Raw genomic sequence first — 15,742 nt, forward strand, 5'->3', positions numbered from 1 at the left:
TGTTACCATCTTTCTAAATTCCATATATATGCATTAGTATACTGTACTGGTGTTTTTCTTTCTGTCTTCTTTACTGTAATCTCCTCGCCTATTCTGTGTATCCTTTGAATTTATGCTTTTTGGGGGTATTATTATTAATATTTTAGTGGGATTTCAAGGGCAACAGAAGAGAAATGTGTTCAGTTAACCATACTTAGCCTGAAGTTCTCTTATTTACACCTGTAGTTTAATGAATAAATCTGGCAGCGGGGAGGAGTGGTTAAGGTGGAGGGCAGTGATGGGCTAAAACTGAGAGTCAGGAGACAATCAGACTTTCAGTAAGAAAGGACAACCACCTGAACTTTGATAGTAGCAGGCATAATGGAGATAAGAGGCCAAATTTCAGACAAACTAAGTTGATAGAAACGACTGCAGTTGGTTATTGGTTGTAAAGAAGTCTAACAGACACAGTATATGAGAGAAACTTGAGCAGGTTACAATTCAATAGTAGCAATGTAAGTTCTAATTTCTGTGTGGGTTGATCAGGAAAGACCCCAAAGATGGGTAAGAGTTTGATAGTTGGAAATGGAGGCAAGGTATTATGATTAATCATTATAGTTTATTTGTAACAAGTTCTACAAAGACTAGGATTTAGACGTTTTTGGTTTTTTTTAATATATTTTTTTATATTTTAACTTTACAATATTGTATTGGTTTTGCCATATATCGACATGAATAAAACTGCTATTTCATCAGATACAATCAGTTTCTGCCTTCCTGAATGGGGACTGTCATTTACCTCTTTAGGTAGATCCTCCTTTTGTTCCTTAGTTCATTGCTCCATTATTTCAGTAGTGACCATGTAAGACAAGCATCAAACACTTTCCTTAGGTGAACCCAGGATTCAGTGATGTTATCCAAATGCACAGGCTTTTTTGATGTCCTAAACAGTAACAATTGTGCTTGTTTCAACAGTTATATATTTTCATTGTTCAAAAAACTTTTAATAAAAAAAAATGAAAAATCTTATATTCACTCATGGCCTCTATCTACCAAGGTCCCATCTCCCTACTTTTCAGTTCCCATTCTCTGATCCCCTTGAGTATTCACTTTTATTAACCTCCTGAATAGCTTTTCAGTTTATTTATGCAAATATGAGAAAACTAAAATGCATTTTTGTTTTATTCTTTTGGTTTTACACCAAATATACCATGGTACATATACTGCTCTGTACCTTTCTTTTTTCATTTAATAACATATCTTGGCAAGCAGTATATAGAGAAGTTTCTCACTCCTCAAAGCTGCATATTATTTGACTATATGGATGGACTGTAATTCACTGAACCCAGTCTTCTATTGATGAACATTTTGTTTGTTTCCAGTGTTTTTCTATTTCCTTCCATTATAATCTTGTAGGATCAAATATTTTGTTTAGAAATAAAAATTGAATGTTTTAGCAAAGCCATGATCATTCAGATTTAGTGAAATGTTTGGCATTATTTTTGGTTTTGATTTTTCATAAATCTGGAGCTAGACCAATCTATGCTTAAAACCATCCATTGAATGATATATGTAAGCTTGTGTTTACTTCTAATTTGCCTTCCAGGATGCAAAAGTAGAAATGAGAATACCAAAAGTAGAAATGACAATATAGCAAAAGGAACGTTAGGGCAGTTTTTCCCTGAGAGATAAAGAATTGAATAGAAAGATATTGGTCTCGGCAGCACAACATGCCCCAATTAGGGCATTACTCACATAGTGTTGAGGCCTCATAACTGCAACTTTGGGATGTCTTTACTGGAGCTTCCCAGGGGGCACTAGTGGCAAAGAACCAGCTTGCCAATACAGGTAGAAAAGAGACATGGGTTCTATCCCTGGGTTGGGAAGATCCCCTGGAGAAGGGCATGGCAACCTACTCCAGTATTCTTGCCTGGACTATAGCCTGCCAGGCTCCTCTATCCATGGAATTCTCCAGGCAAGAGTACTGGAGTGGGTAGCCATTCCCTTCTCCAGGGGATCTTCCCACCTGAGGGATTGAACCCAGGCCTCTGCATTGCAGGCAGATTCTTTACCATCTGAGCCACCAGGGATGCTCGTGTGTGTGTCTGTATATGTGTGTGTGTGTGTGTGTGTTTTAAAAGATTTTTAAAAGAATGTAAATTCCATGAGATCATTTGTCCAGGCATGGTGATATGTCAGATATAGAAATGGGTATTTGTTAGATGGAAAATTAATCCATCAACAAAATGGAATTCATGCAGCCATTTTAAAAATGCTGCTATAACTGGGACGACCCTGAGGGATGGGATGGGGATGGAGGTGGGAGGGGGGTTCAGGATGGAGACACATGTACATCTGTGGTTGATTCATGTCAATGTATGGGAAAAACCACTACAATATTGTAAAGTAATTAGCCTCCAATTAAAATAAATAAATAAATTTTAAAAAATAAATAAATAAAAGCACTGCTCTGAGTTTATTTGAGACTGTGTGAAATTTGTAGGTTAATTTTGACAAAAAGTTGACCTCCTTATATGGCCTTCTCATTCATAAGTATGAATTCTCTCTGTTCAGTTCAGTCACTCAGTCGTGTCCAACTCTTTGCGACCCCATGAATCGCAGCACGCCAGGCCTCCCTGTCCATCACCATTTCCTGGAGTTCACTCAGACTCACGTCCATCGAGTCAGTGATGCCATCCAGCCATCTCATCCTCTGTAGTCCCCTTCTCCTCCTGCCCCCAATCCCTCCCAACATCAGAGTCTTTTCCAATAAGTCAACTCTTCGCATGAGGTGGTCAAAGTACTGGAGTTTCAGCTTTAGCATCATTCCTTCCAAAGAACACCCAGAAATCTCCTTTAGGATGGACTGGTTGGATCTCCTTGCAGTCCAAGGGACTCTCAAGAGTCTTCTCCAACACCACAGTTCAAAACCATCAATTCTTTGGTGCTCAGCCTTCCTCACAGTCCAACTCTCACATCCATACATGACTACAGGAAAAACCATAGCCTTGACTAGACAAACCTTTGTTGGCAAAGTAATGTCTCTGCTTTTCAATATGCTTTCTAGGTTGTTCATAACTTTCCTTCCAAGGAGTAAGCATCTTTAATTTAATGGCTGCAGTCACCATCATGGCTGCAGTGATTTTGGACCCCCCCCAAAAAAAAGTCTGACACTGTTTCCACCATTTCCCCATCTATTTCCCATGAAGTGATGGGACCAGATGCCATGATCTTCATTTTCTGAATGTTGACCTTTAAGCCAACTTTTTCACTCTCCTCTTTCACCTTCATCAAGAGGCTTTTTAGTTCCTCTTCACCTTCTGTCATAAGGGTGGTGTCATCTGCATATCTGAGGTTATTGATATTTCTCCAGGCAATCTTAATTCCAGCTTGTGCTTCTTCCAGCCCAGTGTTTCTCATGATGTACTCTGCATCTAAGTTAAATAAGCAGGGTGACAATATACAGCCTTGATGTACTCCTCTTTCTATTTGGAACCAGTCTGTTGTTCCATGTCCAGTTCTAACTGTTGCTTCCTGACCTGCATACAAATTTCTCAAGAGGCAGGTCAGGTGGTCTGGTATTCCCATCTCTTGAAGAATTTTCCACAGTTTATTGTGATCCACACAGTTAATGGCTTTGGCATAGTCAATAAAGCAGAAATAGATGTTTTTCTGGAACTCTCTTGCTTTTTCGATGATCCAGTGGATGTTGGCAATTTGGTCTCTGGTTCCTCTGCCTTTTCTAAAACCAGCTTGAACAACTGGAAGTTCACGCTTCATGTATTGCTGAAGCCTGGCTTGGAGAATTCTGAGCATTACTTTACTAGCGTGTGAGATGAGTGCAATTGTGCGGTAGTTTGAGCATTCTTTGGCATTGCCTTTCTTTGGGATTGGAATGAAAACTGACCTTTTCCAGTCCTGTGGCCACTGCTGAGTTTTCCAAATTTGCTGGCATATTGAGTGCAGCACTTTCACAGCATCATCTTTCAGGATTTGGAATAGCTCAACTGGAATTCCATCACCTCCACTAGCTTTGTTCGTAGTGATGCTTCCTAAGGCCCACTTGACTTCACATTCCAGGATGTCTGGTTCTAGGTGAGTGATCACACCATTGTGCTTATCTGGGTCATGAAGATCTTTTTTGTATAGTTCTTCTATGTATTCTTGCCACCTCTTCTTACTATCTTCTGCTTCTGTTAGGTCCATACCATTTCTGTCCTTTATCGAGCCCATCTTTGCATGAAATGTTCCCTTGGTATCTCTAATTTTCTTGAAGAGATCTCTAGTCTTTCCCATTCTGTTATTTTCCTCTATTTCTTTGCATTGATCGCTGAGGAAGGCTTTTTTTATCTCTCCTTGCTATTCTTTGGAACTCTGCATTCAGATGCTTATATCTTTCCTTTTCTCCTTTGCTTTTCACTTCAAAATTTAGTTCTTTTGCACTGTTCTTATTATGACTAATATTATTTTGGAATGTTTTGAATAAATATGATTTTTTTGCATTATGTCCTCTAATGTATATGTATGACCTATGGAAATCTACTGAATTTATTTTAGTATTGTTATACTGGGTTTTGGTATTTCCTTTTCTATTCATCCACTTTGCTAAACCTGTGCCATTTTTAAACATTTTATGTGCTTCTATATTACATTATCCAATTAATGGTTGTTGTTAAAGTGTATTTTGGAGTTATTATTTAAAAAAAATAAATACACATGTTCAGTGTTTTATAAAAAAATGCTGCTATAGATATAAAGGTATTGCTATATTGTAGAGTGAAAAATCAAGTTGGAAATTATATGTAGAGTGCGATTCCATTTTTGTTTATGTGTATGTATTATCTACATATATAGATATGAAAGATAAACAAAAATGTTATGGTGGATAAAGGAATAATTTGGGTTTCTTTTTATGAGCATATTTGCTAACTTGTTAATGAGCATTGATTATATCCATTATATCAATAAAGAGGATTTTTAAACTCTCTGTATGATACATGGGCACCTGTACGATGCTGTTACTGTAACCTTTACCTTGGATCTCAGGATATAAGCCTCTTGCTTCATTTCAGGACTCCTGACAAAGACTTTGAAGTTTCAGCTGGCAGAATGCCAGAGGAGGAGGCGGAGGACTGCAAGCTCCTATTGCCCACAGGTTCCTCTGACTCTTAAAACGCTTCTGATTACCTCCCAGCACACAATCTACACAGAAAACTACTGTCAGCGCACTCAAAGACAAAAACAGAGGTAAGGATGATAGCTGGGGAAAAAGACTCAAAAACAAAAGTTCGGTACTCTGAAGAACTTAACTGAAGAGGAAGCGGGGAGCGGGCCCAGCGTAGCCGCGCGGGAGCTACGTCTCCTGTTTGAGCTGGAAGCCGGTTCTCGCTCACATTCTCCGTAACAGGGCGAGGAGGGAGAGCGTTTATCAGAGGGCTCCGGTTCCCGCGCTCCCGCCCCTGCTGCGTAATCTCGCCCAGCACCTTTCCTTCCCTCTTGATTATGGCTTGACGAACCCTTAAGGACTCGTCGGCCAACGTCTGGAGAAGAAGGAGAACCCTCTACTCTAGGGCAGTAATGACAGTACTTGGAAGATGACGGGTCTAGTCATCCTTGCACAAGGAAAGCCTTCTGCTCGCTTTGGGGACTCTGAATGTTGGGACTCCTCGGCACTGAAGTACTGAAGTCTAGCTTATTCTCAGTCTCTTGAAAACTGTGTTCATTGTTTGACAGTACAGGCACAGGTGAGAAAGACTGCAGGTTCATTTCCAGACCCTCCAAATAACGTGTCACACAAATTCTTTTCCTTCCCAATGTTAGGTTTATATTATACTGCACTTTATTTAAAGTGTGCAGTACCATTATGTCTTGGGCTTCCCTGATACCTCAGTTGTGGTTAAGAATCTGCCTCCAATGCGGGAGACCTGAGTTCGATCCCTGGGTTGGGAAAATCCCCTGGAGAAGGAAATGGCAACCCACTCCAGGGTTCTTGCCTGGAGAATCCCAGGGACGGGGGAGCCCAGTGGGCTGCCATCTATGGGGTCGCACAGAGTCGGACAGGACTGAAGCGACTTAGCAGCAGCAGCAGCAGCATGTCTTTATTAAGGGGGAAGTGGTAGTCTCTCATGCAAAAAGAAAAAAGACACACTGAATAAAATTGTTTCAAAATAAAATTTCAAAAAAAGGAACTTAACTGAAGACTGGCTCATATCCCTGGTACTATGTTTTTGAATCGGTTGGCTTTGTTAAATAGGTTGCTTTTAAACGTTAAACCAAGACGTGACACAACTTGGCTTCTTTCAAGGGGAAGAGGAGACTGGGATTTGATTGGTGAGGCATTTTATTCAAATAGTGCTGCTTATTAAATGACCACTGCTACAGCATTTAAAGCCAGTTACTGTCCACACAATAAGGACGGTCTTACCTGTTGCCTCAGTGAAGCAGCATTAATTGATCAACTCCTTGACAGGATACCATGGCAAAGAAGGTGGCAGTGATTGGAGCTGGGGTCAGCGGCCTGGCCTCTCTCAAGTGCTGTGTGGATGAGGGACTCGAACCCACTTGCTTTGAGAGGACTGAAGATATTGGAGGACTGTGGAGATTCAAAGTAAGTGAGATCTTCTTGTTTCTTGAACAGGTTGTTCTGCTATTGTAGGGTGATTCATACTACTGAGACACCTTGGCTTTTCTTTAGCAGTTTTGATCAGATTTACTTCAAGCAGGAACTAAAGAAATAGACTGGTGCCCAGGTAGCCAACACGACATGTGAAAGAATCTTTTCCTCTGGATGCAACGATTGTCTTGCAGCCCACATTTTTGTTATTCTCAAAGCAATATAATGATATTAGAGAACATTTTACAAAATAGAAGTGAGAGGCATTCTGTTCAAGACACGACTTATAGTCTAACCATTGAGCACTTGCTTTTTCAGAGAGGGAGCTCTTATTACTGCTGACTTTTTTCTGACAATAAAATAAACAACGTTTGCTTGGCTTTCTGATAACATTCTAGTGTAACTATGGGCACTCTTGAAGTATCTATTGTTATTGTTCAGTCGCTCAGTCATGTCCAAGTCTGCAACCCCACAGACTGCAGCACACCAGGCTTCCCTATCCTTGAAGTATACTATACTTTTTATATGTATAAAAGTATATGTTTTTATACTTTTATATGTATAAGAGTATATACATATAAAAGTATGCTTATAAAAGTATATAGTTTTATACTATACTATACTTTTTAACGATATTTTACTCATTAAATTTATTCCATTAGCCAAACTCAAATACTGGTAATACTAGTTGTCCCTCCTGTATATGAGACAGCAAAAGAGACACTGATGTATAGAACAGTCTTTTGGACCCTGTGGGAGAGGGAGAGGGTGGGATGATTTGGGAGAATGGCATTGAAATATGTATAATAAATAAATAAATTACTCAGGTGAAAAAAAAATTAAAGAAAGATACAAAGATAGATAGCTATAAAGATTTATAACTATTTCTTCCCATAATCTTTTAAGTAAATAATTAGCTGGCCATCTCCTAGGTGTGAGACCTTGAGCAAGTTATTTACATTCCTGTGTCTTAGTTTTCTCAGCTGTATAATGAGGAACAACAGAAAGTATGATTATCTCATAGTACTGTTTTAAAAATAAAGGAAGATATTTTATGCAAAGAACTTCAAATATGGCAAACATTAGCTATGATACCTATATTCATATTTTATAGACAAGCAAACAGAAGCTGATGGAGGTTAAATGACTGGTCACTCAGCTGTAGGAACCAACATTCAAACCTTAGTCTCCATGACACCTAAGCAGAAGCCCCTGCTGCTGCTACTGCTAAGCTGCTTCAGTCGTATCCAACTCTGTGCAACCCCATAGATGGCAACCTACCAGGCTCCCCTGCCCCTAGGATTTTCCAGGCAAGAACACTGGAGTGGGTTGCCATTTCCTTCTCCAATGCATGAAAGTGAAAAGTGAAAGTGAAGCCGCTCAGTCGTGTCTGACCCTCAGCGACCCCATGGACTGCAGCCTACCAGGCTCCTCCATCCATGGGATTTTCAAGGCAAGAGTACTGGAGTGGTGTGCCATTGCCTTCTCCGAAGCAGGAGCCCCTACTTATAACCATAATTTGCATTCCTGCTCAGAAAGGTTAAACAAATTTTTATCTCAGAACTCAGGAGCAGTGATTTTCAGATTATGTATCAAGTACATTCAAATGAGATATTAAAACTGGTGGGAACACTCCAGACACAAGTGAAAGATTTTGAGTGCATGAAAGCAGACTCTCACACCAGCAGAGACCATCCAAAGGGCTCTCACTACAAGCTGACTCATCAAGGAGATGGCAAGAACATCTAACATGTGTGCTTTCCCAGTTCAAAATGACTCTTGTGCCAAGAGGAATTTTTTGGCATTGGGTTTCTCAACTGTATATAATTATAAGACATGCCTAGAAGGTTTCTTAAAGATATGGATTCTTGGACACCAGCCCAGACTTACTGAGTCAAAATCTTTTGAGGCAGGGAATCTATATATATATATATATTTTTTTTTTTTTACATGAGTCCCAAATAAATCCTATGATGAGACAAATTCAGCAAACATTGCTCAAATACCAAACAAAAAAATCTGTGTTTTCAACTATTCAAGCACACTCAGAGCTAATAATGAAGATATTGATCCTTATACAAAACAGTAACTGCTGAGAAGAAACTGGAAAACAGCTTGAATCACATTCATTTCTTACTAACAACTAATCATTAGAATCATTATAGCTTTACCTGAGAGGGTGCTGTGATTAAATGGAAATTTCTGTCTTACCCAAGGATGTGTTATTTTGCCTACTCTGGGTTCACATATAGATTCCATTTCAGATATTTTCCCCAGGTAGATTTTTTTTTTCACCTAAGAAAGAAACATGAAATTTCAATGAGTCCATGTTTAATGATAAATTTGTCATTGCTTTGTTTTATTACCCAATTTGGGATTTACTATCAAAGAGCCAAAGGTCTCTTATTTAATTATCATTAACTTGGACACAGAAGAGTAAGAGTTTTTTTGAGAGGTCTATCAAAAATATGACTTGATGGGTGGTAGGAGAAGGCAGTGTAGGAACATCCTGAACTTACTTCCTCCCATGTACACAACAAATCCACAGCTACATATGGAGCAACTCTCTCTGGGAAGGACCTGAAAATGAGCTGAAAAGCCTGCCACAACAAAGAATAAAGGGGCTGCATTGAGACAGGTAGGAGAAGCAAAGGCATTATCTTTCCCCAAACCCCATCCTTGGCAGAGCAACACACATGTGGGAGGGATCTCATGAACAGAGCACTTCTTCCTGAAAAGTGAAGGGTTTGTGCCCCACATCAGGCTCCCCAACCCTTGGGACCTGCTCTGGAGAGACCAGCCTCCAAAATGTCTGACTTTGAAAAGCAACAGGGCTTTCATCTAAGAGAATATTAGGCTTGTAGGGAATGGGGATTCTGCTCTTAAAGAGCTCGTGCACAGACTCATTTGCCCTGGAATCCAGTACAAAGCAGCAGTGTGTGAAGTGCCTAGACCATATGTGAAGGAGTTTCATTTACTAGTCTTAGAGCATCTGCCAGAGGTGCAGGAACTTGTTGGGACTGTCGCTGGAGATGGAGGCACTAGCCAGAACCATTTTTGCATTCTCCCCTCCATTACTAGCACCGCTTGCTGCTCACTGCACCCTGCCCATACACTGATCCTTTGGTCCTACTAAAGCCTGCTAATCAAGTACCCTGACCCCCAAGCCACTCCCAGGGCTCCACCAAAGCTGGTGGGTAGGTGCAGACCACACAGTGGATGCCCCTGGCATGCTTGGCTCTGAAGACCAGCACAGGGTGGATTATGTTCTGGGTTCCACAGTCTGACAAAAAAAATAAGACAGAGAGTTCTTGGCACCTCAACAACTGGGGCCTATTAAAAACTTTGACTGCTCAGATACTCAGAAGGCTTGAGAGACAGCCAAGGGGTAGGGCAAGGTAAAATGATAAGTTTCTTCTCTTACACAATGCCACTCCCTCAATACTGGGTGAGATAGCTGTTTTACCTGGTACATAGAAACCAACTCAGAGACAGAGAAATGTTCCAAATGAAATAACAATAAAACCCCAGGGGAAAAAAAAAAAACCATAATGAAGCCTATATGGGAAAAGAATCTAAAAAAGAAATAAAAGTAGATATATGTATAATTGAATCACTTTGCTGTACACCTGAAACTAACACAACATTGTAAGTCAACTATATGCCAATAAAAATGTTTTAAACTTAATGAAACAAGATATATAATTTATCTGTAAAGCCCTAAAAGTCATGGTCATAAAACACTGAAAAGAATGAATAAACACAGCAAGAAGTTCAGCAAAAAGACAGAAAATGTATCAAACATTTCAGTACAGCAAAAAGATAGAAAAGTACCAAACAGAAGCCTTAGAGCTGAAGAATATAATAGCTAAACTGAAGAATACACTGAAGAGGTTCAACAGCAGACTAGATGAAGCAAAGAAAGAATCGATGATCTGGAAGACAGGGTAGTGGAATTCACCAAAACAGAGCAGCAAAAAGAATTTAAAAAGTGAAGACAGCTTAAGGGACCTAGAGGGCAGCATCAAATGGAGTAACATTTGGATTGTAGATGTCTCAGGAGAAGAGAGAGAGAAGGGCACAGAAAACTTATTTGAAGAAGTAATGGCTGAAAACACCCCTAACCTCAGGAAGGAAACAGATGTCTGTCAGAATGGCTATCAGTTAAACACACACACACACACACATAACAAATGTTGGCAAAGATGTAGAGAAAAGGGAACTTCCACACACTGGTAGTGGAAACGTAAATTGGTGCATGCAGCCACAGTGGAAAACAGTACAGTTTCTCAAAAAACTAAACGAGAACTTAACCATATGACCCAGCAATACCATTTCTGATTATTTATCTGAAAAAAAAAAAACACTAATTCAAAAAGATACATGCACCCCAATGTTCATAGCAGCATTGTGTACAATTGGCAGGATATGGAAGCAACATAAGTATGCACCAACAGATGAATGGATAAAGAAGATGTGATGTGTGTGTGTATACTATGTATACCATGTATATATATATAATATATACATACATAATGAAATACTATTTAGCCATAAAAATAATAAAATTTTGCCATTTGCAACAATATGAATGGACTTGGAGAGTATTGTGCTAAGTGAAATGTCAGACAGAGAAAAACAAATACTATATGATTTCACTTATATGTAGAATCTAAAAAATAAAGCAAACTGTTGAATATAACAAAACAGAAACAGACTCACTGCTATAGAGAACAAACCAGTGGTTACCAGTAGGGAGAGGGAGGATGGGAAGGGGGAAAGGAGTAGGAGATTAGGAGGTACAAACTGTTAGGTATAAAATAAACTATTCTATTTAGTTGCTAAGTTGTGTCCAGCTCTTCTGTGACCCCATGGACTCCAACCTGTGAGACTCCTCTAACCATGGGATTTTCTAGGAAAGAATACTGGACTGGGTTGCCATTTCCTTCTCCATAAATAAGCTGTAGTGAATATTTTGTAACTATAAATGGAGTATAATCTTTAAAAATTCTGAACCACTCTGTTATATACCTAAAACTTACATAATATTTTACATCAAATATACCTCAATTTTAAAAATATTTTTAACAAAAGTGGTTGAAAAACTATAACTACAATGATTATCTAAAGGATACACAGAAAAGACATAAAATGTGACATTAAAACATAAAATGTGGGGGGTAATATGAACATGGCTGAGTATGACTGAGTCCCTTTGCCGTCCACCTGAAACTATCACAACATTATTAACTGGCTATACTCCAATACAAAATAAAAAGTTTAATAAAAAATAAAATAGAGACTGAAAAAGCAATTGAAAATATCAATAAAAGAGTTGACTCTTTGAAAAATAAACAAAATTGATAAAACTTTAAACTAAGTAAAAAAGAGGATTCAAATGAGTAAAATTAGAAAAAAATAAGAGTTAAAACTAATACCAAAGAAGTACAAATGATCATAAAATACTACTATGAATAATTATATGTCAACAAATTGAACAACCTAGAAAATATGGACAAATTCCTAGAAACATACAATCTTCTAAGACTAAATCATGAAGAAACAGAAAATCTAAACAGGCTGTTACTAGTAAGGAGATTGAATCAGATTAATTGAATCAGTTAAAACAAACAAAAAAACTTAACAAAAGTCCAGGACCAGATGATTTCACTGGTGAAATCTACCAAGCGTTCAAAAAATATTTATTACATATCCTTCCCTATTTAATACCTAACTTCTCCAAAAATCTGAACAGGAGGGAACACTTCAAATCTTATTTTATGAGATCAGAATTACTTTGACACCAAAACAAGACAAGAATACCACAAAAAAGAAAATTATAGACCTATATTCCTAATGAACATGGATGCAAAAATCCTCAGCAAAATATTAACAAACTGAATTCAATAATATATTAAAAAGATTATATACCATGGTTAAGCAGGATTTATTCTAGGAATGCAAAGATAGTTCAACATACTCAAATCAGTCAGTGTGATATACCACCTTAACAAAATGAAGGACAAAAATCATGATCTTTTCAATAGATACAAAAAACTTTTGACAAAATTTAACATCCATTTACAGAAAAAAAAATTCTCAATGAGTATAGATGAAATATACCCCAACATAATAAAGGTGGTATGACTAGCCTATAGCTAACTGCATATTCAATGATGAAAAACTGAAATCTTTTAAGATCAAAACAAAGATGCCCACTCTTCCTAATTTCATGCAACATAGTATTGACTGGAAGTCCTAGCCAGAGTAGCTAGTTAGAAAAAAGAAATAAAAGGCATCCAAACTGGAAAGAAGAAGTAAATTGTAACTGTTGTGGATAATATGATTCTTATATATAGACTATAGACTATATATATATACTGCTGCTGCTGCTAAGTCGCTTCAGTCGTTTCTGTCTGTGCAACCCCATAGACAGAAGCCCAACAGGCTCCCCCGTCCCTGGGATTCTCCAGGCAAGAATACTGGAGTGCGTTGCCATTTCCTTCTCCAATGCATGAAAGTGAAAAGTGAAAGTGAAGTCGCCCAGTCGTGTCCGACTCTTAGCGACCCCATGGACTGCAGCCTACGAGGCTCCTCCATCCCTGGGATTTTCCAGGCAAGAGTACTGGAGTGGGGTGCCATTGCCTTCTCCAATATATATGTATATGTAAATAGATGAATGTGTATATATGTGTGTGTATATATATACATATATGTATATGTGTGTGTATATATATAGATATACATATATATATACACACCCTCTAAAGACGCCACCAAAAAAAATTAGAACAAATTCAGTTGCAGGTATAAAATTAATGTACAGAAGTCTATAGTTTTTTATACACTAAGAATGAACTATCAGAAAAATAAATTATGAAAATAACCCTATTAATAATTGTGTCAAAAAGAATAAATTAAGTACACTTAACTATGAAAGTGAAATATCTGTACATTGAAAATTATAAGATATTAATGAAAGAAGTTGAAGAAGACACAAATAAATGGAAAGATATTCCATGCCGACCAATTGGAAGAATTAATATTGTGAAAATGTCCATATTACCCAAAGCAATCTAAGGATTCGATGCAATCTCTATCAAAATTCCAACGGCATTTTCACAGAAATATAACAAGCAATCCTAAAATTTTTAGGACCATAAAAGATCATTTTATATAACAAAGATCCTAAAATTTGCATAGAATCCAGACAAGATCAGCCAAAGGTGGAGAAGCTCTATACAGTCAGCAAAAACAAGACCTGGAGCTGACTGTGGCTCAGATCATGAACTCCTTATTACCAAATTCAGAGTTAAATTGAAAAAAGTAGGGAAAACCACTAGACCATTCAGGTATGCTGCTGCTACTGCTAAGTCGCTTCAGTCATGACTGATTCTGTGGGACCCCATAGATGGCAGCCCACCAGGCTCCCCATCCCTGGGATTCTCCAGGCAAGAACAGTGGAGTGGGTTGCCATTTCCTTCTCCATTCAGGTATGACCTAAATCACATCCCTTATGATTATACAGTGGAAGTGACCAATAGATTCAAGGGATTAGATCTGATAGACAGATAGCCTGAAGAATTATGGACGGAAGTTCGTGACATTGTACAGGAGGCAGTGAAAAAGAAATGCAAAGTGGCAAAATGGTTGCCCAAGGAGGCCTTACAAATAGCAGAGAAAAGAAGAGAAGCAAAAGGCAAAGGAGAAAAGGAAAGATATACCCATTTGAATGCAGAGTTCCAAAGAATGGAGAGATAAGAAAGCCTTCCTCAGTGATCAGGGCAAAGAAATAGAGGAAAATAATAGAATGGGAAAGACTAAAGATCTCTTCAAGACAATTAGAGATACCAAGGGAACATTTCATGCAAAGATGGGCACAATAAAGGACAGAAATGGTATGGACCTAATAGAAGCAGAAGATATTAAGAAGAGGTGGCAAGAATACACAGAACTATACAAAAAAGATCTTCATGACCCAGATAACCATGATGGTGTGATCACTAAGCATCACTACAAATAAAGCTAGTGGAGGTGATGGAATTCCTGTTGAGCTATTTCAAAACCTAAAAGATGATGCTGTGAAAGTGCTGCAGTCAATATGCCAGCAAATATGGAAAGCTCAGCAGTGGCCACAGGACAGGAAAAGAGCAATTTTCATTCCAATCCCAAAGGCAGGCAATGCCAAAGAACGCTCAAACTACCGCACAATTGCACTCATCTCAAACGCTAGCAAGAAAGTGAAAGTGAAGTCACTCAGTCGTGTCCGACCCTCAGCGACCCCATGGACTGTAGCCTAGGAGACTCCTCCATCCATGGGATTTTCCAGGCAAGAGTACTAGAGTGGGTTGCCATTTCCTTCTGCAGTGGATCTTCCTGACCCGGGTCTCCCGCCTTGTAGGCAGACATTTTACCATCTAAGCCACCAGGGAAGTTTCAGGAAAAAAAAAGGCAAGGAGCGGCACACGGCCCCACCGCGGGGCCGGCACACCCACCCCCAACAGAGAGGAGGGGTGGGTGGGGAGGGGGTTCTGCCCACGTGCTCTGGCGGTGGCCACTGCGCACTCGGGAGGGGTAGCGGCTGTCCCTCTCGGATCGCTAGAGAAGGCTTTCTCACCGAGGGCGTGCCGTCCCTCACCCAGATCGTCTCTCCTTCGGGCCCATGGAGGCGCTCCAGGAGCTGCCAGTCCTCAGCTGGGCGGGAGGGGTCTGCGGCACAGGTAAGCGGACGACCACACAGGAGCGTGTGCGCGGTCAGGGCCGGAGCAGAGCCTGCGTCCCGCCCCCTGCAAGGCCTCATCCGTCAGCCTCCACGACGAGGGGAACAGGCACACCTCTCCTACCGTCTCTACCCACCCCCCTAAAGAGAGCCACTCATGGGTCACACACACCATTGCGGCAGGGACCCAAGGGGGACACCGGATTAAGGGAAACAACACCACTGCTCGGCCTCAGGCACCAGAGGGACGACCTGGAGCGCTCCAGGGGCACCACCGAGGGTCAAATGAGGCACGCTCACACACCCACGTGGCGTGCGCAGCGCGGCAGTGGCACAGCCCTCCCCACCGCGGGGAGGGCCCGCTCGCGGGGCACCCGCGGAGAAGGCGAAGCGAGAGTATCTGCTGTGTCAGAAGACCAACGGCCCACTGA

General features: G+C 39.9%; 1 protein-coding gene across 3 annotated transcripts in view; it reads left to right on the forward strand.

Moving 5' to 3' along the window:
* Positions 1-5,106: 5,106 nt before the first annotated feature.
* The window catches only part of FMO2 (flavin containing dimethylaniline monoxygenase 2), a 44,198-nt gene continuing 33,562 nt past the window's right edge, over positions 5,107-15,742 (forward strand). For 2 of the 3 annotated variants that reach the window (NM_001163274.3, NM_001075162.2), the window contains 2 exon segments: positions 5,107-5,226; positions 6,449-6,586. In NM_001163274.3, coding sequence (NP_001156746.2) covers positions 6,455-6,586 — 132 coding nt within the window. In that variant the 5' untranslated portion in view covers positions 5,107-5,226; positions 6,449-6,454. 3 annotated transcript variants of the gene reach the window in all.

The sequence above is a fragment of the Bos taurus genome, chromosome 16, assembly GCF_002263795.3.
Source record: "Bos taurus isolate L1 Dominette 01449 registration number 42190680 breed Hereford chromosome 16, ARS-UCD2.0, whole genome shotgun sequence".
In the NCBI taxonomy this organism is placed as follows: domain Eukaryota; kingdom Metazoa; phylum Chordata; class Mammalia; order Artiodactyla; family Bovidae; genus Bos; species Bos taurus.